The 26,721-nt window shown below is 62.5% G+C and overlaps 1 protein-coding gene across 2 annotated transcripts; it reads left to right on the plus strand.

Moving 5' to 3' along the window:
- Nucleotides 1–586: 586 nt before the first annotated feature.
- IQCE (IQ motif containing E) lies at nucleotides 587–26,417 on the plus strand. 2 transcript variants are annotated; one of them, XM_053927222.2, is made up of 23 exons: nucleotides 587–915; nucleotides 3,419–3,466; nucleotides 4,209–4,254; nucleotides 5,831–5,959; nucleotides 6,464–6,601; nucleotides 7,288–7,358; nucleotides 10,588–10,701; nucleotides 10,831–10,881; nucleotides 12,966–13,036; nucleotides 13,373–13,445; nucleotides 13,642–13,691; nucleotides 14,743–14,906; nucleotides 15,402–15,457; nucleotides 16,122–16,282; nucleotides 17,623–17,727; nucleotides 18,390–18,480; nucleotides 18,651–18,821; nucleotides 19,170–19,193; nucleotides 20,739–20,849; nucleotides 21,306–21,427; nucleotides 22,266–22,360; nucleotides 23,347–23,463; nucleotides 24,331–26,417. In XM_053927222.2, the coding sequence occupies exons 1-23, from the start codon at nucleotides 754–756 to the stop codon at nucleotides 24,513–24,515; spliced, it is 2,355 nt and encodes a 784-aa protein (XP_053783197.1). In that variant the 5' UTR covers nucleotides 587–753; the 3' UTR covers nucleotides 24,516–26,417. The 2 variants fall into 2 exon arrangements, with proteins under 2 accessions (XP_053783197.1, XP_053783198.1); XM_053927223.2 differs by having other exon boundaries at nucleotides 589–915; nucleotides 6,467–6,601.
- Nucleotides 26,418–26,721: the final 304 nt, after the last annotated feature.

Consider the following 26,721-nt stretch of genomic DNA (forward strand, 5'->3'; position numbering starts at 1 on the left):
CCTCTCAGAGTTGTTCAGATGTTAGGGATGGCTCACTTGGGCTGTGTATGAGATTAAAATGCCGGGGGAGGGGGGGGCAGGGCGGTTGATGCCGCACCCCATCCAGGGGTGTCCAACCTTTTGGCGTCTCTACCCCACACTAGAAGAAGAGTTGTCTCGGGCCATACATTAAATGCATTGTGGCACGTAATCACAAAAAAAAAAACCCTCATGTTTGAAGTAAATTAAGATCTTCTGTTGGGCCGCATTTACAGCCATCCAGGGCTGCACGCTGCCGGCGGGCACAGGTTGGACACCCCCGCAATCCAGAGCGTTCGTCGTTCTGCCAGGAAATACGCTAGTACACCCTTCGTGTGGAATAAACACTTGACAGCCTCCGTGCAGATGCGTGTGGACACATGAGTTGAGGTCAGGGCAGATTTTGCCAGCATACTAGGTATTGTGCAAGTTTTCCTACGTTTTTAGCATTAAGAACAGCAAATAAAAGGTCATAGACATGTGCGGCCTGTATGATCTAACGCAAGAAATTACGTGACGCAGAGACGCAGGCGGCGCGGGGAGTCTGCACAGCCCCAGGAGTGGGAGAGGCGACTCCAGCCGCAGGCGAAACGGGCCAGGGAAGGCCCAGGAGCCTTGCGGCGGGGGAGGCTCCGGGAGCGCAGCTTGTAGGCCGGCTGGGGCTGGAGCGCATGCGCACAGTCGGCCCCGTCGCCCGCAGCCACATCCGGGGCTCGGCGGGCCCGCGCGGTTGCCATGGCAGCGGGGTCGCGGCCGGCGCGCGGACCGGCCCAGGCTGCTGGCGGCCTGGCAGCCCGCGAAGCTCGGGAGCCGGACAGCCGCGCCCGCAGCGCCGAGGGGTGGCCGGGCAGCGCCACCGTCATGTCGCTGGGCACCGGGGATCCTACTTCAGAGACGGTAAGCGCGGGCGGGCCGGCGGGCGGGCCTCCTTGCTCCCTCCAGCTCGCCGGGTCGGCCGGTGCGGGTACGGGCCGGGATCGGCGGCCGCCGGTGACAGCTGCCATGATTGCTACCGCCTAAGAGAGGACCGCCAGCCCTCGCCGGCGTGCGGCCCGCCAGGCTTCGCTTCTCCTCGTCCAGCCTCTGGCGCCTCTGGATCCCGCCCGCCCTTGCACAGGCCGCCGCTTCCAGGAAGCCCTCCTGGACGCAGCGTCCTCGCCTTAGGCGCCCGCGATCAGGGCCCACGTGGGGGCGGAGCTCACTGTGTGAGTGCCCGCCCGCCCGGTGCCTCCAGGGCCGGGCAGCGGACCGGGCGAGCAGCCGAGCCATCCCGGGAGTGAAGGAGGGAGCCCCAGGCTGGAGAACAGGGCCCTGCCCAGCGCCGACCAGAGAAGGCTTCCCAAAGGAGACTCCGCCCAGCTTCCCTTCCTCGGATCAGGGAGAGCAGCCCTTCCTTTAGCTAGTTTTTGTGGCCCAGAGAATGCCTGTGGGAGTTGTGCGCAAAATAGGTGCATTCTAGCAGGGGGAGAGCAAGGCAGGCAGCAGATGTTGGGGACGGTCAGAAAGTGGAAACTGCACCAGGCTGCGGACAAACGAAACTGCAGGCGGCCTGGCAGGGCTGCTTTCGAGTGGGTGTCAGCAACAGTTGCTCTGAGCGCCCACGTGCTTGGAGGTCTGCAGTGGAGGGACCAGCCAGTGCAAAGGCACTGAGGTGGGAAGAAGCCGTGTGCTCCGGAGCCCCAAAGAAAGCTTGCGGGGCCGTCTGTCATGGGGCGAGGGCGTGGACGGGGGCGCACAGGCAGCCTGGCCTCGAGGAGCCTCACAGACCCTGCAGGGAGTGTGAACTTTATTCGGGGCCCAGTGGGAAGCTTCTGGAAGGTTCCAGGCAAAGGGAACCTTGGTGCCTGTAGCAGTGCGCAGCGGCACCCAGAGGAGGGCTCAGTGCCGCTGGGTCCTGGGAGCAGCTGAAGCTGCCTGCTTGTCCCTCCAGGCCCGAGTCCCGCCCCATCTGGAAGGCCTGCCTGGCTGTCTGCAGGCTGCAGTTACTGCCCCTTCCTCTCAAAAGTAACTTCTTAGGTGTGATGATAAAAATAATTCACGCCCATTAGAGCAAGTTTGGAGAGCTAATTATCCATAACCTCACTACCTGCGGAAAACCAGTTAGTGTTTGGGGTGTTTCCTTCCAGTTTTTTTCAATGCATCGTTTTTTCCACACAGTTTTAAAAATTGAGTCACTTATATTGTTTTGCAACCTTTGCCATTTAATTTGTCATTAGTGTTTTCCCCATATCCACACGTTTTCAAGAACGTGATTTTGAAGATTCTAACCTGAGGGTCCCCCTGTCTTATTGATCCGTTTCCCCGTATTTGCTCTTCCCTGTTCCTCTTCTGCTACTAGAAAGGTCCTTCTCGTGCTCCTGTCAGGCCCCTCCCACAGCCAGGCTCTGCGGGGCAGGGACAGGAGTCAGTCTGCTGAGAGGCTGCGCCGAGCTCTCCGGGCACTTCTGGGACTCAGCCCAGGGCCCAGGCTCCCTGTGGCGTCTCTGCGGAGCTCAGTCTGTTTCACCAGGCGGGAGCCACTGCAGGGCCAGTGCTGTCCAGTCTGTCCAGTCCCCCTGTCCCTTGGCACAGAGCTGCCCCCGGCTTGCTCGTGAACTTCACAGAGTCCTCGCCACAATGCGGGGTGGGGAGGCGTGGTGCTCACCCTGCTGTGGCCTTGATGGGCCCCACAGGGTAGAGCCCCCCAGGGTGCCCTGGAGCCTGAGCGCGACCAGCAGTGATTTCAGAGCCAACGCCTGCGAAAGGACGACAGCATTTCAGCTTGGCCTCCTAGGGGTCACCTTGGGTCAGCAGAAAGTACTTGTTGGCCAAAGTCTGTGTGGAAAGCCCTGGGCCCGTCCGATTTTTACCCTTTACCATTGCACACACATGCCCAATGGCTGGGAGGCCGCTGCCACCAGTCAGGGACTGACGGGTCTGCCCGGCGCGCAGCAGGGACCAGCAGTCTGGTACCAGCATCAAGCAGTGCGGACCCACGTCACTCGCTGGGCCAGGGCAGGGTCTGGAACCAGGGCACCGGGGCCTTTGCTGGCCCAAACAACGCAGGTGGCCCTGAGCATGCTTCTTACATGACTGGCTTGCTCTTACCAGCACACGGCACGGGTTTCCGGAGCTTCCGTGTGAAGATGCGTAAGAGAACATTTAAGCAACGTGAGGAATGGCGTCCCTGAAGCGCGCCGTCCCCTGCGCCTCTGAAAATGGGCTGCTAGGCTGACAGGCTGGAGCAGCCCCAGCCTCTCTTCCAATGCCACGGAGCAGCCCGCTGCCAGCTCCCAGTGCTCCAAGTTTACTCTGGCTTGATGGGGGCCTCTGCCTCAGCGGGCGGCTGTTCCCTGGGGAGTGTGACTTCTGGGAGCGTGGCGGGCACTGGGCTGTCTCAGCGTGGCATCTCTTCCTGCAGGGGGATGACAGCCTGTCTGCGATTACCTTGGACTCTGACGTGGAGACGGTGAGTGTGGTCGGGAGGCCGCCGCGTGTCCCAGGGCTGGTGGTTCCCTGACACATGTCAGCTATGCATGTGCAGCGGGGCTCCCCCCACCACAGCTGTATTTCGGCCTGGAATGCAAACCCCAGGTGCTACTCGGCATTTGTACAGTGGCGAGTCTTTAGCTGGAGTTGAGTAACTGTGCCTGTAACTTTAAAGCTTTTATCCAGAACTTCGTCCTGAGTGGAGTGTATGCGAGGCAGTTGACAAGGTCCTTCCTGCACTTGGAGTGGGCCCTGCCCTGCCCCCCAAATCTGACACGTAATGGGAGGGATCAGGGCTCTGAGTGAGGTCGGCAAAGCACTGCGGGAGAAGGGGCGCTCTCTGCAGCTGCACAGCGGTGTCCTGGCCGTCCGGGCCCGTGTGGGCGCTGGCCCAAGGAAGCGTAGGCAGCAGGGTGGCCTGGTCACACCTGGTGCTGCTGGCCTGAGGCCGGCTGGGGTGGGCAGGCTCGCAGTTCGTGCAGGGGCCTCAGCCCGAACGTGAGGCCCCGCCCCTCCGTGTGCGCAACGTGACTGGGACCACCGGGACTCTGGGGGCCCCGCAGCCTGGAGCGTGTGCTTGTGGCACCTGGCTGTCCCCACCGAGCCAGGGTCCGCCCCCGTCGTCCTTATACCCCCAGCCCCTCAGCGGGCCAGCGCAGCAGACCGGGGCCACGGGGGCTGCCGGGAAGGCTCCAGCGCTTTTCCTCTCTCCTTCCTTTCAGGTGACAAAGAGGAGAAGCGTCCACAGACCTCCACCCGTGTCTCCGAGTAAGTGCGCAGGTGCCCGTGCCTCCACCTTCCAGCTCCTCTCCGAAAGCGGTTTTCGGAGGCTGCGCTGCCCCTGCATCCTGGGAGAGAGACCCAAGATGTTTGTTCTTTAAGGACTTAGGATCGCCAAGACGTGACATCCTGGCCCCTCAGCTTGGTTTTCGTGTTTGGATCTGGGAGCACTTGCTCCAGGTCGCTGCCTGCCCCGTGGTCCCAGCAGGAGGAGGCCCAGCTGGGAGCCAGCTCCTGAGTTGCCCCCGTCCCCAAGACTCCCACAGACACAGGGCTTCTTGGCCTTTCCTGTTGGGTTTTTCCTGCGGCTCAAGGAGCTCAGCTCCTCGGGACGCAGCCATGGAGGCTGTTTTCTGCCTCAGGACGTGTTTCCTGAGACCAGAGCTGCTTGTCGGGGTGCAGTGCTGCGCAGGCACAGACCCCCAGGCCAGGGGGGAAGGCAGAAGCTGTCTCCCCCTCCACCCGGCTCGCTGACAGGAGGGCGGCTCTGTCTGCCAAGGCCTTCCTTGGCCGATCCCTGAGTGTGGGGGGCTCTTCCGGGTGACTAATAGACTCTCATGCGTGAGCACTTGTGTGGGTGTCCAGTTTGGGAGGCTCCTTGGGAACATCCCAAAGTGCGGCACGGTCCTGGGCGAGTGCAGAGCATCTGGCCAAGGTCTGGTGTGTCTGCTTTTTTTCTTTTTTTAAGATTTTATTTGTTTTTTTTTTAGAGAGAGGAGAAGGGAAGAAGAGAGAAACATCAGTGTGTGGTTGCCTCTCGTGCGCCCCCAACTGGGGACCTGGCCCACAGCCCAGGCATGTGCCCTGACTGGGAATCAAACCAGTGACCATTTGGTTTGCAGGCCGGCACTCAGTCCAGTGAGCCGCCCCAGCCAGGGCCCAATGTGTCTTTAGTCCCTCATTCTGAGTTATAACAGGAAATTTCCGTAAATTCTAAAGCCATGGAAAAAATGTAGGAATTAAAACATTTATTAGACATATTTTTAGTTAAGAAATATAAGCATGTTTTATAAATAATGTAGCTTTTACATGAGTTCATCACATTTTACAAAATTAAAGAGATGAAACCCCAGACTAGAAGATATTTTTAAAACATTTCCCTCGTTTTGATGACAAACTCATAAGGAGCCTGGAAAGATATAATTATTTTTATTTCCTCTAGATAGTTTACGTGTTAAGTTCTAAATGTCATTTACTATGTTAGAACTACGTAGAAACGTAAAAAGTATTTATTTTACACTACTGAGCATAAAGGATGCAAAATTATGGTTATTTTGAGGACAACTATGTAAAATGTGTTACCTGAGAAAGTTGAATGGGAAATTGAATGTTGCAATATTGGTAGAATTACGGGTTTGTACTTTAAAATAAGTCTCCTATATGTTACTTCTTCAGGACAAAACGTAAACAAGTGTGAGCGTGTGCTCACACCGCAGCAGCTGCCGTCGGTGTCTGTGGCAGCGCTCCCGTGGGGTGTCCCGCCCTCCTGACTCGTTTTGTCTTTCTAAAGCCTGCGGGGTGAGGGCCCAGGTGTTCTGCCCCTGAAATGCCCGTTGGCTTTCAGAGTCTCCGTACTCCTCCAAGCCGAGGGCAGTGGCGTCCTGGAGGTCTCTGAAGACGGCCGCCAGCTTGCCTCTCAGTCCCAGAATGACCTTCACCCCGCAGCAGCTGTGGCCGGGAAGTTCAAAGCCAGGTACGTGGGTCTCCCACAGAGACCTTTTGGCTCGAGGGAAGGGTTGTGGACATTGCGGGCAGCCATCTGAGAGAGAGCTTTTAAAATGACTTCTTCGGGTGATTTTCGTGAGTCTACTACAAGACATCGAGCCTCCTAGCTTTTACGTAACACAGAAGCGTGGGTTCTGTTGGTTTGCGGGTGTGACACAGTCCTCTGGGGCCTCGTGCCGTCGGCGCGGCTGGCGGCGTGTATGGAGCGGCTCCAACCGCCCGCGAAGCTGCTAGACTGTTAGGAGCTCCCTGAGCCGGCTGATACCACGCGGGCAGCCTGGAGTTGGCTGTGGGGGATGCGCTTCCTGTGGGAGTGGCAGAGGCCACATGTCGGGTGTCCCGGTTCCTGAGCGGCCGCACACGTAGAAGCTCGCCGACCCCGCTGTCTGCTTGTCAGCCGGCTCGCATCACGCCGCGAAGATCGGTTACTGAGGCAAAGCCTCCCCTGTGCCCCTTGCACCTGAATCCCAAGCAGGCAGTGCGACCCAGCCCCAGAAGGCAGGCCTCACCTTGGAGCGTCCCTGGGCCCACCCCCCGGTCAGCACTCCGGACCACCTGATGGAGACACTGAGAGTGAAGAGGTCAAACCTCAGACGTTCGGCCAGCAACGGTGAGCACGTGGGGGGCAGTGGGCAAGACCAAGGAAGAGAAGAAGGTGTGATGTCCCAAGGACAGCAACCCCCAAAAGTCCACTGTGCCCCCCAGGAAGTGGCGTTCCTAATGTGCACAGTGACGCCGTCCCAGGCTCCACTTGGCCCTGCCCCTAAGTTAGGCGTGCCAGTGACACCAGAGGTGCGCGGTGCCCACAGCACCGAGGAGCCTGCGTCTCACCAGAGGGACGTGGCTTGTTCTCACAGCTCTGTCTCCGGCCCCCCGGGTCTCCCTGCTGATGCCTCGTGGCACCCTTGGCTCACCACCTGCCGCAGCCGCGGGCACATCTTAGGTCCTGAGAGATGGGTGCCCATGAGAGCCAGTGCACTGTGCGGTGGGGAGGTCAGAGCGGGTGTCGTCCGCTGGGAGGTCGTGTGCTGGTCTCTGTTCTGGCTGCTGTTGGACCGGCAAACACACCCTCCCTCTGCCCCCCTGACCCACAGCCCTCTCGGTCTGCGCCTCCCGGCCACCACTGCCACTCCCCATTTCCTTTGGGGGCACTATCGAGATCGGACTAAAAGCGTTGAAATATTTCTGTTGTTATTGTTAAGGATAATTTTATTAGCTCCCAGGTTTTTCTGAAAGTACAGCCAAGAATTTGCTCTCCTTTTCAGATGGTTAAGGGGCTTGTGTGTCTCCCTCCAGGTCATGTCCCGGGGACCCCCGTCTACAGAGAGAAGGAGGACATGTACGACGAGATCATCGAGCTGAAGAAGGTGGGCCCCTCGCTGCTCTCTGCTGACCGCGTGCGGATAGGCCCTGCCCGGCAGAGGGGGCGGGGTCAGCCTGGCGCCGCGCGGGCAGAATGTGAGCCGCGCAGCGGCACCTGCGCTCCTGCCGGCTGGCGGCCCTGGTTGGAGAAACGCCCGGCGCCTGCTGCACCTGTGCTGTGCGAGTGCGGGGCGGGCGAGGCGACCTTCCGGCCCTCGGCGCGTGAGGCTGGCCTTGTGGCGCGGCTGTGTGGCGCCCCGTTGTCAGCGAGCTCCCGCCGGTGTTCGCAAGACCCTCCGTGGGTCCTTGCTCAGCCGGCCTCCTCAAGGCCTCCCTGCCCTAGGTTACCGCGGGATGACCTTCAGACGCAGAGAGGTCAGCGGTCTGTCCAAAGCCAGGCCAGAACCGGGATTTCCGTCAAGGTTAATGTTTCCCATGCTGTCTCCCACCCCCTAGAGTGTACACTGCGTTGAAAGTTATCACCTTCGTCATCTTCATCACCGTTATGGCACCGGCTTCAATGGCCTTCTGTGTCCTTGTGGCCCTGGAGAAGTGACTGGGGTCCATTCTCTTCCACGATGTTGGTCAATTTGTAGACCCGCTGTCCCCACACCCGAGCCCCCCGGGAAGGCTGCGGCCAGTCTGGGCCCGGAGGCAAAGCTCGGTGCTGGCAGCCGGCGCCCCCGGAGCGGAGCAAGGAGGCCGGCCCCTGGCCTTGCCCCTGTGTGCCCCGCAGTGCTCCTCTGCTGGTCCAGGGAGGATGTCCCCCTACCCACAGGAGCCGCCTGCGACTCAGCACCCCCTGCGACTGGGCTCTCTGTCGGGGTCAGTGCGGAGGAAATTCTGATTTTGGCTGGGAGGCTCTACTAAAGTGAACTCGGAGCGTCTCCGAAACTGAGCAGTCCTTGCAGTGACGCCCTTGGAAGGGACCCTCTCGGGGCTACAAGTGGCCCCGGTGGATTCATCCTGACTGAGCTCGCAGCTCCGTCGTGGATTCCGGAAAAAGCCGGCCTCGGCCTCTGGTGCGGCAGGAGGCGGCTCCCCTCCAGTGGCTGTCATACTGGGGCCTTGAGCATCAAGGGTCGTCTTCTGTGGCAGGCGGTGCCTCAGTTTCCTCCTACACACGGGGTGGCATTAGTGCAGGTTTGTGGGGCTGTCGTGGGAATTCCTGACCCAGTCCCTGGAGGTGCTTCCACGCGCTGCCGGCAGACCTTGTGGGAAAAACCCTCCGAGGTGCTGACAGGTTCCCTGGAAGGTGCAGAGAAGTGCGGAGAGGTCCCTGTACCCTCGTATGGTCGTCCCCGCCCCCCCTCCCCCATCTGCTCAGCTCTTCCAGACCCACAGTGGCAGCAGAACTGGGGTGATGGCAGAGCCCTGTGCATGTGCGGCTCTGTCTCATTGTGTCCTGTGGATTCGCATTTACCGCTGCCGTTCAGGGCAGCGTCCCCACCTCAGACACCTCCCCGCTGCCGCCCTGGCCCTGCCAGCCACGGCCATTTCTCCAGCTATGCCGCCTGGTGTCCTGGCAACCTTGTGCACATGGGACAGCACAGCACGAGGCCCGTGCTCCACCCGCCGCCAGGCTGCCACGCCACCGGCCGTTCTTTCCCCAATGCTGCTGAGCTGCGGCCAGCAGACCCCGACGCGCCGGAGCACGCGGATGCTGTTTTCTCGAGGCGGCCCTGTGACTGTGGGGGGGCATTGTCCAGTCCCCACGAGTGGAGGCTTCCCTGGAGTTGTCCAGTCCCCGCGAGCGGCTTCTGCTTTGGTTCCCCGGGATCCACAGGCCTCCCTCTGTGTGATTTCGTCTCTTGTGGCTTCACCGAGGCCGGGGCGAGTCCCTGTTCACATGTGGCCCGTGGGCTCCTGCGCCCTCGCTGACCCCCTGTCTGGCTCTTCGGCACCTGCTGAGGGGAGGGGTTGAAGCCTCAGCCAACTGCAGCTGTGCACTTCTCTGTCCCCTCTCCGTCCTGTCAGTTTCTGCCCCTCGTTTGCAGCCCTTCTGTTTGGTGGGTCCACATTGGGGGTCCCTCCCTTCTTGGTGGGTTGGCCTTTAAGACCCTTCCGGAAGGAACGCCACGCCCTGTGCCGCCATCTGTGCCCCGGAGTCTGCTCTCCCTGCTGCCGATAGAGCCGTCCTGCTTTCAGCGAACGTTCGATGGCACCTCCTTTGTCAGCCTTGACCCCACCCACCGACCTCACTGTTTAAAATGAGCGGCTGGCAGACAGCGCGTGGTCCGTCCCTGTGTCCCTCGGCCTGTGTCGTCCCTTACGCAGAAGGTGCTTGCCGCTGCGTGGGGGCTGCAGGCTCTGTTCTGGTCTGCGGGTGTGGCCTCGTGGCCACTGGCCAATGGACAGTCCTGACCCTCAATTGGCCTCCTCTGACCCCCCTCCCCTCCCTTAGCCCAGCTGGGTGCAGGCCGGGCCCCTCTCAGCCTCTGCGGGCGGGGTGGGGCCACATGTCCCCTGAGATGGTGGCCGGGGTGGGGCCACCCGTGTCTGTCAGTTTGCTGCCTCATTTGGCCACCCCTCCCTGTTAGAGGGAGGAGGCTTCTCTTGTGCCCACAGGCATGTCCAGGCTGGCTCCTCCGGGACGCCTTCCTGGGCACAGGAGGAGGAAAGGGCCCTGCAGGGGCCCCTGGCAGTCTCTGCTTGTTGCTCCTGGATCCTGCGGTCCAGCGAGTCCACCCTCTCTCCGCAGTGCCCGGAGCTGGGCGGGGCGGGAGGAGCGGGGGAAAGCGTGAGTCCTCCGAGTTTCTGGAAGCGGAATTCCCGTCGTTGGCCTCTGACCTTTCCCAGGGACCGTGTACTGACTGGCTGACTCACTGAATGCCCGTCCAGTGCCCGTGGCTCGCCGCGGACGGGTGAGGTTCCCACCCACAGACAAACATCTGGGAGCCGCTGCTCTGGCCTCGGAGCCTGGGTTGGGGATGAGGATTTTGGGGGGACCTCAGCTTGTTTTGCGTCAGCGACAGGTGCTGTGGTGAAGTGGTCTCTCCCTCCTGCAGGGCAGCCGTGGCTTGCGGAGCAGCGTCCCCGTGGGACGCCCACGGCCTTCTGGGTTGGGAGAGTTCTTAGTGGTGTGGGGTGGCTCCCCCCACAGAATGGCAGCAACGCCCTTGGTGCTGCTTACTGGGACACCCAGCACCGCCCCCCCCGCCCCGCCCCGCCACACGCGGGGTCCCGAGCGGGGCTGGGGTCTGCGAGCCCGTGTGTGGCCCTGTCTTCCCGCAGTCCTTGCACATGCAGAAGAGTGACGCGGATCAGCTGCGGACGAAGCTCCGGCGCCTGGAAGAGGAGAATGCCAGGAAGGACCGGCAGATAGAGCAGCTATTGGGTCCATCCCGGGTGAGTCCCGGCCCCGGGGTTGTGCCCTGGACGGACTCGCCAGGCCGCAGGCCCCACCTCGCGATAGACGGGGTGGGAGCGGAGGTGAACCTGAACTGCGAGGCCTCACACCTCCATTTGCTCGCCCAGGGCCCAGATTTCGTTTGCACTCTGGCGGACAAGAGGCTCGACACCAGCTGGGTGAGTACAGCCCGCAGCAGGACAGGTGACCTTCCCGCGGGTTTCTCCTTAACTACATCCTGCAACGCCAGGTGCACAGGAAGGGCTCAGAGCTCCCGAAACCACCCTCCCTGGGGCCCCAGGGATTACCAGACGCTGCACAGGGGCTGTGAGGGGGCCAGGGTGAGCCGCTCCCCACAGGCCCGGGGCAGCCTCCCCACCACAGCTGAGCAAACGCGTCACGCCTCACCAGCGACGCTGATTGAAAACAGAAGCGAAGCAGAGAGAGCACAAACGTACCGCACGTGCAGGCGACGGCCCGTGTTGTCTCACGAAGCACATCAGGGGGAGGGACACAAAACGCCAGGCGCTGGGGCCATCGTGCGACCGGTGCCGTGGCAGCAAACTCACCTGCGGAGAAAATGCCCCACGGCAGACGGGCTGCGAGTCCAGGGAGGACGTTTTTCCTGCAGCGTGAGACGCCGCGAGAAAAAGAGGGGATACACCCTTGAGATTGAACACAGAGACCGAAACAATGCTGACTGGCTAATGGGTTTTGGTGACGTATCAGTTGTAGTACAGACCCGGAGACAAGATGGAAAGGGTCCCCAGAATGGGGGACAGCGCCTTCGATCAACGCCGCCACGCTTTCCCCTCGGCGCCAACGAAGAGGAAACAGGTCTGGAAGGAGACAGGCCACCCCTCCGCGGGGCTGACTTGTCCTGTGAGCGTGGCCCGCAGACAAGCCTACGGGCTGGAAGGGGCACCCGTGCCTCGGCCAGGAGAGCGGTGCTCCGAGAGCACACAGGCACACGGTCGCACTTGGCTTCCTGCAGGAGGAGCCTCGGGCCCTAGTTTCAAAGCCAGGACACCAGGGCTGAGCGATGGGGTGGCAGTGAGTGGCCCTAGGACCGGCCAGGGCCCTTCTGTCCCCAGTAGCACGTGCTGGAGCGAAGACGTTGCCTGAAACTGCCGTGTGTGAAGCCTCACGATGTGAAGTAGCTGCGGAAGCCCCAACTGCGGAAGCCAGGGAGGCCGCCGTGCGCTCAGAACGAGCGGTGCAAAGGCGCAGAACGACAGGCCTCGGCGGTCTGGGATGTCTGGCCACCTCCGGCCCATGGCGCTCTCTCCGGGACCGTCCCAGAGGGCCAGGAGGAGGGCCTTCACGCACAGCGGTTACAGCTGCCCAGTTCGGGGGGACACGGGGAGGAAGTCTTTCCAACCGAATTCCGCAACATGGAAACATCTCCGGAGAGGTTTCTACAGAACGTGAACAGCAGAACCATGTTCAGAAGCGTGTACGGGCTGTGAGTGGGGGCGAGGGGCCCTCCGGGGGATGGGTGCCCTTGGGCGAAGGCTCCTGGATGGCGCGCTGGGGCAGGGCTGGACACGGTGGATGATACGCTGAAGTGCTGGGTCCTGGGGCCTTTGCAGTTTTGTCCCAAGTCTCCATCCCGAGTGGCTGTGTCTTGTGACGGAGCGTCCTCTTGTCACCATCCACGCTTCGGGGACCCTGGTGTGAGCACACGGGGCTGGGAGGGTGCTGGCGGAGTGTGCGCTGGTAACAGTGGGCACGGGCACCCAATGACACCCTGCCGGGGGCCCGCGGGGAAGAGCAACGTGGATGGGGACTCGGGGGACAGACCCCCAAGACGGCCACCAAGCAAGTCACATGGCTGCAGGACCAGAAACTCACATAACCCCATGCTGGGGTGCACATGCATGTGAGCCAGCGTGTGGCAGGGTCTAGGGAACATGAGTGAAGCTGGTAACAGTGTTTGGTTGTGAGGGGTAAGGTCAAAGGGTATAGTTTCACTTAGAATGTGTTTTTACAAGAAAAAGTATTCGTGTACTACTAATACAATTTAAACTCCCCTTAAAATCCAATGAAAAAGTTGTTGGCTATTCAAAAAGGAAGGGTCTTCTTCTGGGAAGGTGGGGTGTCATCCCCCACAGTGAAACCTTAACGGAGAGAAGGAAGACATGTGGCTACTTCCAGGCCAGGGTCAGCTGCAGGGGACCCGACCCAGCTGGGGCCAGACGGCCAGTCTCCAGAGGAGGGAGGCCGCGCGGGTGGCCGACCTGACGGGCGGCTCTGCCGGCAGGTCGTCAGCGGGCTGAGGCAGCGGGTGCTGAAGCTGGAGCAGCAGTGCAAGGACCGGGACAGCACCATCAGGTGCGGGCGCCCCCCCCCCCCCCACAATGTGAACTTGGCAATGCTTCGCCTTGTCCCCCCACGGCCCCTCCGCCAGCATGTCCTGCCGCTGCCCCACTTCAGCCTGCCGGCTGGGAGCAAAGGGAGAGCCTTTCCCAGCTGGGTTTGGGTTCATTTAAGGAAATCCCAAGTTCTATTTTCTGGTGCCCCAAAGGTGTCCGGCTTTAAAGGTGGCCTCTTACTAGCAGAGGGCAGTGTCAGGAAGTCAGTCCCCTCCCCTTGGGAAGCAGCCTGTGGGTGTGAGAACGTCTCCGGGAACACGGGCACCGAGTGCTGACCATGAGCTTGGGTTGGCAGCAAGCTGCAGGCCGACGTGAAGACCACGAACTTGGAAGAGATGAGGATTGCTGTGGAGACGTACTATGAGGAGGTGGGTGCCCTGCGCCTGGGGCGGGACCGGGGGCCGGGGCACTCTGGGGACCCTGCCCTCCTGAGCCGACATGAGTCCGGGCACCTAGAGCTTGCCTCTCGCAGGGACACAGGCTGGCCCCCAGCTGCATCTCTCTCAGGGGCGGGCCAACCCTGTGCACACAGGCATCTCATGCCCTTTGACTTGGTGTTTGCAGATCTACCGGCTCCAGACGCTGCTGGCGAGATCGGAGACCACCGGCAGGAAGTACGATAACCTCGGGCCGCTGGCATGCCACCTCGTGTCCAACCCTGAAGCCACGCCCCCACCCTCAGTCCTTGCTGGTTGTGGCTGTGTCCCCGTGGCCGTGGTGACGGAGGTGCCGTAGCCCCGTGGTCAGCACGGCCGCCGAGCGGCAATTGTCAGAATGAACACCCAAGAGCCCCTGGCTCAGGGTCAGCGAGCACGAGTTTCTGAGATGCCAGGTGCAGGGCCGTCTGCCGACTGCGAGTGTCAGGAGAGGCGCCCAGGACTCCTCATCTCCCAGGCCCCTGTACCTCCCCCCACGACGTCAGGCCACCTTGTCGTAGGTCTGCCTCTTTAAGGACGGCCTTCCCTCTTGCCCTGGCACCAGCCGCAGATAGCGGGTCGACACACCCTTCCACGCAGGCCCAGGGGTGCCTGCGTCGCCCCCCACAGCCGTTCTGCGCCCACCTGCTGGAGCGGCCCCAGGGGGTGCAGCCTCACCCCCAGATCAGCACCGTTTCCAGTCAGTAGGGCATGGTTTCAGGTGCTGATGTCTAGGACACCCCCCTCGGTGAGAAGTGCTGACTCGTGGACGTGGAACTCACGGCCGTGGCTGTTTCCTCCCCCAGCGAGAGCGCTGGACTCGCTGCCTGGGGGGACATTTTAAACAGGGAAGAGCATGTGCCAAGCAGACCATGAAATGGCCCCAGTGACAGTGAGGGGTGAGGCCGCACCCGCAGAGCCTCATACCCTAAGCCAAAGTTTGGCCTCTGCCCGTGGGGCCCACGCGCCCGCAGTGGGTTGCCCAGGGTTACGAGTAGGTGGACTTGTAGACGCGAGACCTGTGGGTAAGGAGGGTCTCCTGTGCTTCAGACTCTGTGACAAGAGGCAGGACCAGAGCGTCCGTACCTGGTGACTGTTCGGGGTAGAGTGTGCCTGGGGGGGGACACTCAGACTTCACGTCCCCCATGACTCAAACACTCATCTGCAGCACCGCACCTGCCCCTCACCCACACACTTGCCACATCAGCTTAGAAACGCACACTTAGCTGCTCGGCTCTGTGGTCCCCAGGCCGCCGGCGGAGAAGAAGCCCAGCTTCAAACGGCAGAGGAAGCTGAGCAGCGCCCTGCTGAGCCTGTCGCGGAGTGTGCAGGAGCTCACCGAGGAGAACCAGAGCCTGAAGGAGGACCTGGACCGTGTGCTGAGCAGCTCGCCCTCCGCCTCCCGCAGGAAGGGTACTGCCCACAGCCGCGCCCTGCTGCTGTGTGCTCGGCCCCGTCCCGGGTGCGGGGGACAGGGCCGTGGACAAGAGCACACAGATGTCCCTCGTGGAGGTGACAGCGTGTCAGGGAGGGGGAGAAGCCAGCAGGTCGGAGGTGGTCAGGCGGGGAAAGTGCTAGGGGCGGGGTGAAGGAGCGAAGGAGGCAGCAGGAGGCAGTGGGTGGGTGCACCTGTGATAGGATCATCAGGGAGGGCCCCCAAAGACCGGACAGCCAAGCACGGGCCACGGAGGGGACGGAAGCCCTGCTGAGAAGCCCTTTGAGTGCGAGAGTCTGCCAGTGAGGTGCCTGGTCAGCAGCCCCACAGGGGTGCCAGCCTGTAGAGGCTGGTGTACAGCCTGTAGCCTGCAGGGGCCCCCTGAGGGGGGCCAGTAGACGCAGGAGATGGCTGAAGCAAGTCTGCCAGGGGTTGCTCGGAGGGTGTCCCTTACAAGCCCCTGGCTCCCCCAGGCTATGCGGAGTGGAGCAAGCCCCGGCTGCTGAGACGGGTCGCAGAGCTGGAGAAGGTGAGCCTTGCCGGTCAGCGTCACTGCCTGTGTTCCAGGAGTCAGGGCGGCAGGTGAAGGTAGGGATTGGCGGGCGCTCTGCTCCTGGACTTGGGCTGAGCCAGGTGGCCGAGCGTCCTGTGACACTGTCTGCAGACGGGCGCATCAGCCAGAGGGTGGACGGGACCTGAGGGCCACACCACGCCGGCGTCGGGACAGCGGTGGGTGCAGAGGGTCCCGGCACCTTCAGACACGCAGCGCCCCGTGTGCACGTGGGCTGCACGCTGCCCATTGCCGTCGGTGGCACCCTCACCGAGGTGTGGCGCTCGAGTTCACAGCAAGCTCTGCTGGTGCACACGTGGCGCATTTGCTGCCGCTGTCCGCCGGGCGGGTTTGTGGACCATGGCCACCCGACTCCAGGGCACTCAGAGAAGCGCACCTCCCCAGGGCCTGGGGAGGTGCTCCTCGTTGTCGCCTTGCGGGCGGAGCAGAGGCAACTGAGAGGGGGCAGTTCATGTATTTAGAGGCAGAAAACTGAGTGAGCTTCGATGCTTCGTGGTTGTTTTAAACAGAGCTCATTGGGAGGAGGCGCAGGGCCCAGTGGGGCTGTGTGTCTCTGGCCCAGCAGGCCGGTGCCGTGGTGGCCTCAAGAGCCGGCGTCTGAAGTGCGCCCTGTCGCCTCCAGATGGTCAGTGCCATGGAAGGCCCAGAGCCGCAGGCCCTCTCTGCGTCCAGCTCCTCGCCGCACCCGCCGCCCGGAAACGAGGACAGCGAGAGTCTCCGGGGCGCCGTGCGGAGCCTGCAGGGGGAGCGGGAGGCCCTGCAGGCCCAGCTTCGGGAGCGAGAGTACGTGTGGCCGCCCTGAACCCGGGCTGCTGTGGGCATGGGGCCGCTGGGTCAGACCAGGGAGCAGGTCAGCTCGCAGCAGGAACCGTGTTGGTATTTTTAGTTGATTCCAGAACTGATGTTTTGGTTACAAAGTAAAGGCAGTTTGTGTGGTAAAGGGAAGACGTTAACTGGCCATATTTACATCATTGAAAAGTGGTCATTTAAATCTCTTTCCACTGAGTGTAGAGGGATTTCCAGATTCTTTTTTAGATCTCGTGCAGAGATTCAGTGATGTGTTTATGACGTCGTAACGCTGTGACGTAAATGCTGTGAAATAGTCGGTGTGACCCTGAGAGTTCGAAAGCGAAGCTTTATGACTTTCGCTTATTCTCTGCTCTCCGGTGCCTTGATCTGGTGCCCACCCAAAATGCACCTGTCTCCTTTCGCTGGCAACTCGGGGCTTCTCTCGGCTCAGTTCTGTCACGAGGAATCTGAAGCTGTGGGCCTTCTGAGGCCGTGTGTGTCTCTCAGAACCTGCTGCTCAGGGACGGTCGGAGATGCACGGGCTCTGCCTTGGACCTGGGAGCCCAACACACCAGCACCTGCGGGCATTAGGGGGACCCCTAGCTGAGCGGCAGCCGGAGCTCCCCACTGCTGGCCTTATGGCGGAAGGCCAGGCCCTCCACTCTGGCCCGTCCGTCCCCGTGGGTCTGAGCTAACAGTGCGTCTACGGGACCGATGGGTTTTTCGTGAAAATGAGTGTTTCGGGAAAAGTTTTAAAACTCAGGCTAGGCGCTCTGAAAAGAAAGTCACGTCTGCGGTGACCCCTTACGCCACCCCTGCGTGGCAGCAGCTCCATATCGGGGGACCCCCACCGTGGGCCCTGCTCTGCTGGCTGCTCCGCAGGTGTGGCCTCCCCCATGCGGAGGTTCCCAGGGCCCTGGAAGGTTTGGAGCTCAGCTCAGACAGAGGTCTCCTTTTAAAGCCACACTCTTGGCCACATGTCACGTGCGGGCCCAGGAGAGCCCAGGTGGAAGCAGCTCCAGGGGAGCCCTCTCGCCCTCAAGGCCTCAGCTCCTGCAGCCCCACCACCCAGGCCACGGGCTAGGGACCTGGTTGTGTGACTGGGGCAAGCCCGTGCCCGCAAGACAGTGAGGTCATGAAAGCAGGACCATAGCAAGTCTACGTACTCACCATGCGTCCCCTGCGCCCCGCTGTGCTGGCATGTGGCCGGTGGGTGCTCGGTGACTCCTGGGTCTGTTCCTGGCTCCTCCCCGGCCCTCCGCCCAGGCCTGGGCGCTCTGCCTGCCCCTTGACCTGTGGTGTGACCATGGCCAAACGCTCTGCTTTGTGTTCAGTCTGGAGGTGAAGCAGCTACTCCAGGCGAAGGCCGACCTGGAGAAGGTGCTGGAAGATCTGCGGGAAGGAGAGAAGGCGAGGAGAGAGAAGGAGGAGGCTCTGAGGTAAGCAGGAGTCGGAGAGTGCTCACGACCCCAGCTCCACCGCGCCAGTGGCCCTCCTCCTCCCGTGAGGCCGGGGCTGGGGGTGACGGGCGAGCCCTCGGCGGTTTTGGAATTAGCCGGCAGTGATGGCTACCGAACATTGCAAATTTACTGAATGGTGCACTCTGAAATAGTGAATTTACATCCGTACAAATGCCCCCAAAGTAGATTAGAAGTCCGAGCAGAGGTGTTTAGCGCTCAGAATAAGTAATAAGACAGGTTATGAACTAAACACAGACTTCTGTTTGCAGAGGAAGTGCGATTCGGTTTGGTCGGAAAGGGCAGGCACGTGGTGAGGAACTGTGTGCTCTGCCTTTAAAGCCTGACCAAGGACACGCCCCATACCTGTCCGTCACCCATGCAGCCAGCGTTTTCAGTTCCTACCAGGAGCAGGCGTGACACTCAGGGACCCCCGGTCCCAGCCCCCCACCCCCCGGCACTCCCATCCAGAGGGGACACAGACAGCAGGTGCCCGTCCTGCGTGCTGTGGGTGACGGCTGGACCCACCACTCTGGGAGAGGCGTCCTTGCCCGCTTTTCAGGCTGCCATCCCTACTGTCACACACGGACATGTCACACAGCGTGATGACAAGTGACGTGCCACCTTTTCCCTTCTCACGTCAGAGAGGAAATTCAAGCCCTGACCAAGAAGTTTCAAGACCTGGACACAGTTAAGAAGGAAGAGGAGGGTGGCTGCACAGAACTGACCCCCGAGGTACGGTTCCTGTGAGCCATTCCCACTCCCCACAGTGGGCAGATGGGGCGGGAGCAGGTTTCTCCTCGGGATTAACCAGTCTGGTCAGATCAGCCTGGCCTTGTCCTGGAAGGTGGCACCTGCCACCCTCCCAGACATGGGGTCACCCTTTACACCTCAATTCCCTGCAGGCTCAGGAGCAGCCTCGACCTCCCCAGCCAGCCGGCATTCCCTCTCAGCAGCACTCGGAGTACGAAGCCAGCGGGGAGGACTTGCCCCGGCCCCCCTGCACCTGCGTGGAGGGGCGGAGACACGCAGCTGCCCGAGCCCTGCAGGTGCGCTGGAAGGTGTACAGACGGCAGGTGAGACGCTGGGCTGCACCAGCCGTGCCGCGTCGTTTCCAAGCGGCAGAGACCTCTCTGCGCCTGGCTGTCCCCCGACCCACACTCCCTGAGCCCACGACGGGCAATGGGCGCAGCGGCACGCGGGAGGATCCGGAGAGACGGAATGGAGAGACACCCCACCTGGAGGCACAAGGGGGCGCGGGGCCGTCGGGTGGGGGGAGTTCACCGCGGCTGCCCTGGAGGAGGGCGGGCTCCCTGCTGAGGCACGATGTCCCCTCCCAGGGACGGTGGCCTGGCAGGGTCAGAAAGGGACATTGCTGCGGAGCACGCACCCTCGTGCTGACTCGCGGTTTCTCTTTATTTCAGAAGGAAAAGGCCATGCTGGACGAGGTAAGCGAGGTGCAGTCCACTGGTTTCCAAAAGGGTGCGCGGGTGTCTCAGGCAGTGGTTGTGTTAAGCACTGGTCTGCGTGGAGCCAGCCCGGACCCCGGCACTGCGTGCGAGGCACGTGAGTGGTGTTGACCCCAAATAAATGCTCAATAACTCACACCCTCCCCGGGCTCGCAGTTCCTCATTCACCAGTTCTGTGTGAAGTGCCCTGCGGCCCTCGGCGGGACACAGGCATCAGGACACACAGCTGACAGGTCCTGACAGGTCCTCACAGTTCAGGGGGAGGTGGCTCGGGGCTGCGTGCGGCCCTGGCTCTGGGGCAGGTCCGGGAGTTCCCGCCACTCCAGCAAGGCGGCGACAGTGTGCAGGGCCTCTCAGGACCCAGGAGGGAGAGGAAGGGCATTCTGGGTGGAACAGTCGCGCAAGTGAAGCCCTGGGCGTGCAGCTTGCAGGGGAGCGGGGGAGCACGTCTGTGTGAGCACAGGGCAGCCAGACCCGGACGGAGGGGAGCGCAGACAGCAGGTGGTGCCGATGGACTGCGTGAGGGACAGTGCAGGCCTGAGCCGGGGCTTCCGCCCTCCTGCAGCCTCTCCCCAGCAGCCACCAACGTGAGGCTTTCGGATGCTAACTAACACCGCCCGCACTTCCCAATGAGTGAGGGAGCCAGGCTGGGACCCAGAGGCCCAGAGAGCCAGCTTCTGAGCCAGGTGCTGCCCTCCCCTTCTGCCCCCTCCAGAAGCCCCAGTGTCCTTCCCTGGGAGTCCAGGTGGGAAGACCCCCAGGTGGGGCTGCCTCGAGGGCTCACGGACAGAGTGGGCCCGCATGTGGCTTCCATCGTGCTACCCGAACAGCACCGTCCACCCTCGCCCGCTGCTAACAGTCACTGTAGCTCGCTGACCCTAGTGTGACCTCCCATGTGCTCTCACCTTCCTCTGCTGCGCTCGCTCGTTTCTTACCCACGCATCTGTGTCGCTTTAGCCACCTGTCTCCGAGAAAACAGGGGCTCTCTCTGGGTGACAGTGGTCATGGGGTGTCCAGACCACTGAGGACTCGGTGTGCCGGGCGGCCGGTTCTGGGGCCACAGTCCTGTTGGGCCACAGCACTCCGACCAGCAGGGGCAGGCTTGTTCAGGCCACAGCTGCCCCGAACCCGGGCCGTCGTCTCGGGCCCCTGCGTGGTTACGAAAACCATGATGGCGTGAGGCCAGGGCCCCGGTGTGACTTTCGGAGGTGGAGGCGGAGGGTCTGCAGTGGGACTGGTTCCCACGTGAGCCCTCCCGGTGGTTACAGCGTGGGCTAGTGTGCGCGACGACTCCGTCCCGCTCCGAGACACAGCCTGTGGGGGCCAGGCGTCCAAGCCCCTTCTCCCTGGAGGGTGCTGCCTGTGGCCGCCGGAGGCCCCAGGGGACTGAGGGAAGAGGTACACATGTGTCCCCATGACCACGTGGCGCAGGGATGTCCATTCTCTGCTGCCGGGACTCTCCTGCAGTCTGTACCTGCCGGCCACCTGGGAGTCCACACCACCTCTGTCCTCTCTCCCTGCCAGGCGGCCACTGTGCTTCAGGCAGCTTTCAGGGGACACCTGGCACGGGCGAGGCTGTTACTGAGCGAAGTGTGTGGCTCCGAATCTCCCTGCACACCCAGCCTCCCAAGCCAGGTGAGCCTCCAGGGCGGGACCCAGCCCAGCTCCCAGCTTCAGCTGCCAAGGAAAGCGGCCCCTCCCAGCCTCCAACCTGCCTGCCCTGGCTCCTCAGGCCACACCCGGTGCCTCTGGGGCCAGGCCTGGCTGCCCGTGGCCTTGAGGCCCAGTGACTCAGAGGCGCTAGAAGATCAAGCAGCAGGTCCATCTTGCAATTAAGACAGAAGCTTGCAAATGGGACACAGGCGCTTCCCATAGCAGCCCATGCAAATGAGGCGGCGCTGGGCAGGAGGGTCTCTGGGCTGGGATTTCGACCCTGTACTCAGGGAACTGCCCACAGATTGGTGGGGAGGAGAGCCCCCTGCACCGAGCTTTGCCCTCCCCTGGCTCCCCAAGGTCCGGGGTGACGCCTGGCCACACTGAGGGTGGCGGAGGGCTTCACGGGGCTCCCGTCCCCCTGTGGCTTTTCTCCAGAACTCTCCTGCACCCTGCGTTCTGAGCCCCACTGTCCAGGCTGGGGGTGACCCCGGGCAAGAGGCGGCCATTACCCTCATCCAGTCCGTCCTCCGGGCACACCTGGCACGGGCCGGGCACAGGTGAGCTGACTGGCAGGCCCCGCTCTGCTCTGTACCCCAGGGGATGCCAGAGCAGGCATGCCCAGGGGGTAAGAGCTGGGTCCTTGGCCTGCTGCCAGAGCAAAAGGCCCACCTCAGGAGAAATTGCTCCCGTGCCACTGGGGGCGGGGGCGGGGGGTGGCAGGGGGCACGTCCTGGCCCTGTGTGGAGGGACAGATGGAAGGGCTGGGCGCTGGGTTGCTGGCGGATTCCAGTGGGTAAACCACCACCGGCCTGTGCGTACACTCTGCCCCTTTCTGAGGACCGGCACCGCCTGCCAGGGCAGCCCTTCAGGCCGGACTCCGGGCCGCAGGTGCTCAGAGCACCACCACACCAGCCTCGGGCTGGGCGGCACCCACGGTGAGCGCCGTGTGCAGTGCCAGCGCCTGCGCCCTGGGAAGCTCAGGCCCTCCCAGGCCCACAAGTGCCGCTGTCCTGCCTCCGCAACCCTCTGTTCCTGACCTGCACGACGGACAGCGGCCCCATCACTGGTGAGCCCGCAGTGGCTCTCTGCAGAGGAGCCATCCCAGTCAGAACCACACGGCCCCAGTCCTGTCTCACCATAGCTGGGTCCCGCCCGGGCTCAGAAGTGGACAGTGGTGGGCCTCTACCACCAAGACACCGCTAGGAGAGGAAGGCGTCTGAGGCCCAACCTCCACGAGTGTCTGGGGGCCGACTGAGGACACGGCGCATCCCCCACGTGTCAGCTGGGGCCAGGATGTGGGCTCTGCGGGAGTGTGGCTGCCACACGCTCACTACCGGGCCAGCGGCTCCAGGGCACCCAGGAGCCGGCTATCACCCGGCTCTGTCTCTCTTCCAGTCCAAGGACTTGCCCTGCAGTTCCTTCGAAGAGGTCGGCTGCTTCGGCCACATGCTATGGGGCGTCCTCTCCAGCCCCCGCCACAGCTCCTGCCGGTGAGTCCGTGTAATCGTGACGGTCAGTGCCGGGGGCAGCACGCCCTCTGAGGTTTCACTAACACAGCTGCCACCGTCCCTGGAATGTGGATGTGTGAGCATGTGAGAGGGCTTGTCCCCCACACAGCCACCCGCAAACCAGGTCCTGTGTTTTCTGGGAGATGCCTGGGCCCAGCCTCCCTGTCACAGCTCCTTCCTCTGTCCCGTGGGTCTCAAGAGGAACAGGTGCAGCTCACAGAGCTGGGGACAGTGGCTGTCAGTGACGTGGGCAGTTCCTGCCACCACCTGCAGGCCACCCAGTGGAGCTCCAGGGCCCCGTGACTTGGTTCTCAGCTCCAGCCAGGCTGTGCGGTTCCCACCCTGGGCCAGGGCTTTCTCCGTGGCTGGTTTTTAAGTAAAGCTTTGCTCCCATTTCCTTTTCCCATCCGTTAAGTTCCAAAATTGTCACTGGAGACGCCTTGTGTGGCCGACACTCCCGGCGAGGAGCTAGGGCCAGTCAGCCCGAGTCTGGGGCTCGGTGACAGTCCCACGGGTCTGCTCCGACCACGCCTTCGAGGACACAGACAGGCACAGGGCAGCCTTGAGCTGAGACTCTCCCTAAACTGAGAACGCAGCCTTGTGGTCTCTGCTGTGAAGGGGCCACTCGGGGGCGCTGTTGTCACGGCCAGTGGAGGTTTCCCAGGAAGCACTGTTCTGTGGTTCTTAGGTGGAGAGATGGAACCCCAGGGGGTGGGGCGGGTAGGCAGCAGTGCTCCGGGTGGAGGAAAAGCTGCAGAAGGAAGCGGGTTGTGTGGGGTGCGGCTTTGGATTAGTTGCAGGCACAATGTGGTGACTCGGTGTTTGTGTGCCCCTCAAGGTGACTGACTGCCTGGGAGGGGGTCTTCTGAGCCAGAAACGGGAGGGGAAGCGGTGGCTGTGACGACGGGCCTGTGCGAGTAAACGCTGGCTCCACAGGCCGTGTGCGTCTCATTCGAGTGTCCTCTCAGGTCGGGAAGACCGCGGCATGAGCCCTGGGGACACCGTGAGGGGACCAGCAGCTGAGGCCCGGGGGCCGAGGCCGTGGGGGCTGGGGGCTCCGGCAGCCCCGCAGCCCTGCAGCCCTGGTGAGTGCAGGAGGGGGCAGGAGGAGGAGGTGCGGGGGGCAGGCTGGCTCTGCACCAGCCAAGGTCGGCGCCTGTCTCACCCGACCTCCCACGTGTGAAATCGCATTTAATCCACTGCAGCCGTTTCCTCCAGCTGTGTCCGAGCTAGTGGGCCTTGAGCTTTGATTCTTGCTCCAAACCCTCCACTTGGAAAGCTCAGCCGACCAAGACGAGCAGTTCTGGGGTCTCAGGGACAGTGTGCACAAAGCCCCCGCCCCCACGGGAAGCCAGGGGGTGACCCTGCAGCCCTGAGGTCGAGGTGCTGCATCCGCAGACCTGCCTCCCGCATGTGCACGCGGTGTGAGCGCAGCCTCACCCGCCACGTGGGAGCCGGGTCTGCGTGACGGTGCGCGCGGGGCCCTGGTTCCATCTGCTGCCAGAGTGTTTCTGGAGGAAAAGCCTGACGATGACTTGAAAACTGATGTTTTAATTTCATAAGCTTCCCTTCTAGTAATTGTCTTGGAAGTTACAGAAAAGAAACTGATCCAATCAGAGTGTCAGCAGCATGATGAGTCCTTCATCTTCTTTAACTCTAACTCGAATCGGTGGTTGGTCACTTTGTTACTCTTATCTTTACGGAGCCACCAAAGCCACACCCTTGCCTGTGGCTGCCAACACCCAGGTTTTGTCCCAAGGCCCCAGTTCCCAGGGGAGCCTACACACCAAGGTGGGTGTGACTAGGAGGTAATGAGAGCCCAGGTCCCAGGTCCCAGGTCCGACCTTCCTGGCCCTCTTGGGCCGTGACCCTGGGCTTGCCAGGGAAGAGCGACAGGCACGGTGCCCGGGGCATTTGGTGGGACTGACCCTCCTGTCTCTGGTTCCTTTCAGCCGAGTCCCCTCCCGAGGGGCGGTCACCCCCGGCACCCCTGCGTGTGAACGAGGTCTGCTCCGACGACTCCGACGAGGTTGTCGTGGCTCCTCGTCCCACCGTGAAGAACGCTGCCCACCCGCCCCCTGCCCTGGGTCCCTGTGGCTGTGGCCCTCTTGGTGACGCGCTATCCGGGGAGGGGTAGGCTGCGTGGGTGGTCACACTGAAGGGCAGTACCTGCCCAAAGGGCAGCCGCTCCCTGCCGCTCGGCTCCTTTGTTCATGGGAGGGGCCCGAGTGCCTTTGCTTCATCTTGGGGGAGGGCCGGTGGTCACGCCAGCCCCTGGTCTCCCATGCCCGTCGCCAGAACTGCAGGGGCAGCCAGGGAGCCCCGAGGAGACATCTCTCTCACAGCAGCTGGCGGCCGCCTGGCCCTCCACCCGGGAAACAATTGAGCCAGGCCTAGTCTGTCCGATGGTTCGGTCTGCAGGCTGCCTGTTTCCCCCACTGGACCGACTGGGAGCTTGACTGACGTGGGTGCCGACCCGTGCCTGGTGTCATCCACTGGGCCTGGCCCAGGCAGCCTGACCCGCCCTGCGCTGGCCACCAAGTTCGGAGCTGAAGGTCCGTGGGAGCCAGTCGACCAGGAAAGCACAGGGCCATGAGCCTGCATGATCCTCGCCCACGACCAGGCGGTCTGAGTTTCGGTCCACTCGAGCAGCTCCAGGCAGTGCATCCTGAGGGCACGGCCCTGCTCTGGAGGGGCGGGGCAGCCATGGGAGACGTCCAGGCCGACCTGGAACCTGCGGGGGCCTGGCCAGCGGGCGCTGAGGAGGACAAGATAAGCCTGTGGGCTTGAGTTTCCCGAGAAGGCACTCCTGCACCGTGGGAACACGTACGTCCGCCGTGCCCCTGGGTCTCCTGGGGCCCACCGAGCTCGGCGGCCTATTAAACACAGAGCCTCGAAGCTATCTCCGTAAACAACAAACCTCAGATAACTCCGGCCGGCCGGTGTCCAGTGTGCGTCCCGGGGAGCCTCCAGCACTGCACCAGCTGGGCTCCAGGCCTGGGGCTGGCCTTCCCCTGGGCCAGCCAGGCTAGCCCCACGCTGCACTCAGGCCCCCAGGTGGGCTCAGGGCCGAGCAGGGGGCAGGGCCAGGGGTGTGAGCAGGGCAAGGGGCAAGCCTGCGGGGGTGAAGCTCTGGGAGGTGGCAGGGCTGAGGTCCCTGGGGGGACTGGAAAGGGAAAAGAGACCTAGGAGAAGGGACTGCGACCTCAGATGTCTGTGCCCAGAAGGCCAGGTCCTGCGTGTCTGGGTGGAGGAGGGGCTGGTGTGCCGATTTCACCACAGCACCTGCATATCCCATGGACGTGACAGCGGGGCACACCTGTCTCATCCCAATACCCAAAACCGGCAGTGACGAGTTGTGGCCTCTGGGCCTGGCTGCCTGCGCTGTGGGTGGGCAGCAGGCTGCTGGGCAGGGGGCAGGGCCTGGCGGCTATTCCCACCTCCCACCCTGCTCCCCTCTGTGTGCGGGTGCTGGCGGGAAGTGGTCCACCAGACTCAGCAGGCAGAGGAAAGGCTGAAGCCTGGAGGCCACAGTGGGAGTGAGGGTGTGTCGCAGGCGGAGCCGGAGTTCTTGGTGCAGGGTGTGATCCCTGAGAGTGAGGGGTATGGCTGGGAGCTGCTCCTGTGGGGGGTGGCAAGGGGCAGAGGGCCGCAGGGGTGTCACTGTGGGGACCAGGCAGGGAGCAGGGCTTCTGTAGGCTGGGCCAGTCCCTGTGTGCGGCAAGGAAGGACTCTGACGGGCCTGGCCATCCGAGCTGCACTGTCGGGTGAGAGTCTGCAAGGTCCCTTGGGAGGAAGTGGTCCTGGCGTCAGGAAGAGGTAGACCCCCAGGCTCAGCTGTGCGGGCAGCAGGGCAGGACAGCTGGGCTTCCTGTCCATCGAGCCCACGCCTGTGCAGGGTGCCTGCCGGCAACCCCAGTGGGACCCAGCTGGGCTTGCTGGGAGCCCCTCCCGGGTCTGGAAGCCCCTCCAGAGTCTGGAAGCCCCAGTTCCCCCTGCTCGTCACCGTTGGCCTGGGCAAATAAAGGTGGTTCTGCAGCGCGTTTGTCACAATTACCCATCAGCGCGGTGGTTTTCACTCCTTCCAGGTGGACCACTGCTGCCTTGCTCGCGCCTCACTTGCTGGGCCTGCGGCTGCATTAGACCTGGCTCCTCCTGACACCTCTGTCTGTCCCTCCAGGCTCCCCCTGCCCCAGTGAGGCCTTGAGCACAGGAAACGAGAGGTGGGAGTGTTGTCCCCCATCCTGTCTCTCATCTGTTTAGGGGCAGGGAGAGAATGGTCTGCTCAGGAATCCCACGCAGATGCCGGCGACAGGCAAGGCTGACTTCTGGGAAACCTGCCG

This window comes from Desmodus rotundus, chromosome 6 (genome assembly GCF_022682495.2).
Source record: "Desmodus rotundus isolate HL8 chromosome 6, HLdesRot8A.1, whole genome shotgun sequence".
Taxonomy (NCBI): domain Eukaryota; kingdom Metazoa; phylum Chordata; class Mammalia; order Chiroptera; family Phyllostomidae; genus Desmodus; species Desmodus rotundus.

What these genes read in the sequence shown, in the direction of transcription:
- IQCE (XM_053927222.2), top strand. Translation starts at nt 754, where the DNA reads ATGGCAGCGGGGTCGCGGCCGGCGCGCGGACCGGCCCAGGCTGCTGGC. An exon ending in AGCTATTGGGTCCATCCCGG is followed by an intron (nt 10,702 to 10,830) that starts GTGAGTCCCGGC and finishes TTGCTCGCCCAG; the next exon opens with GGCCCAGATTTCGTTTGCAC. An exon ending in GGGTCGCAGAGCTGGAGAAG is followed by an intron (nt 15,458 to 16,121) that starts GTGAGCCTTGCC and finishes TGTCGCCTCCAG; the next exon opens with ATGGTCAGTGCCATGGAAGG.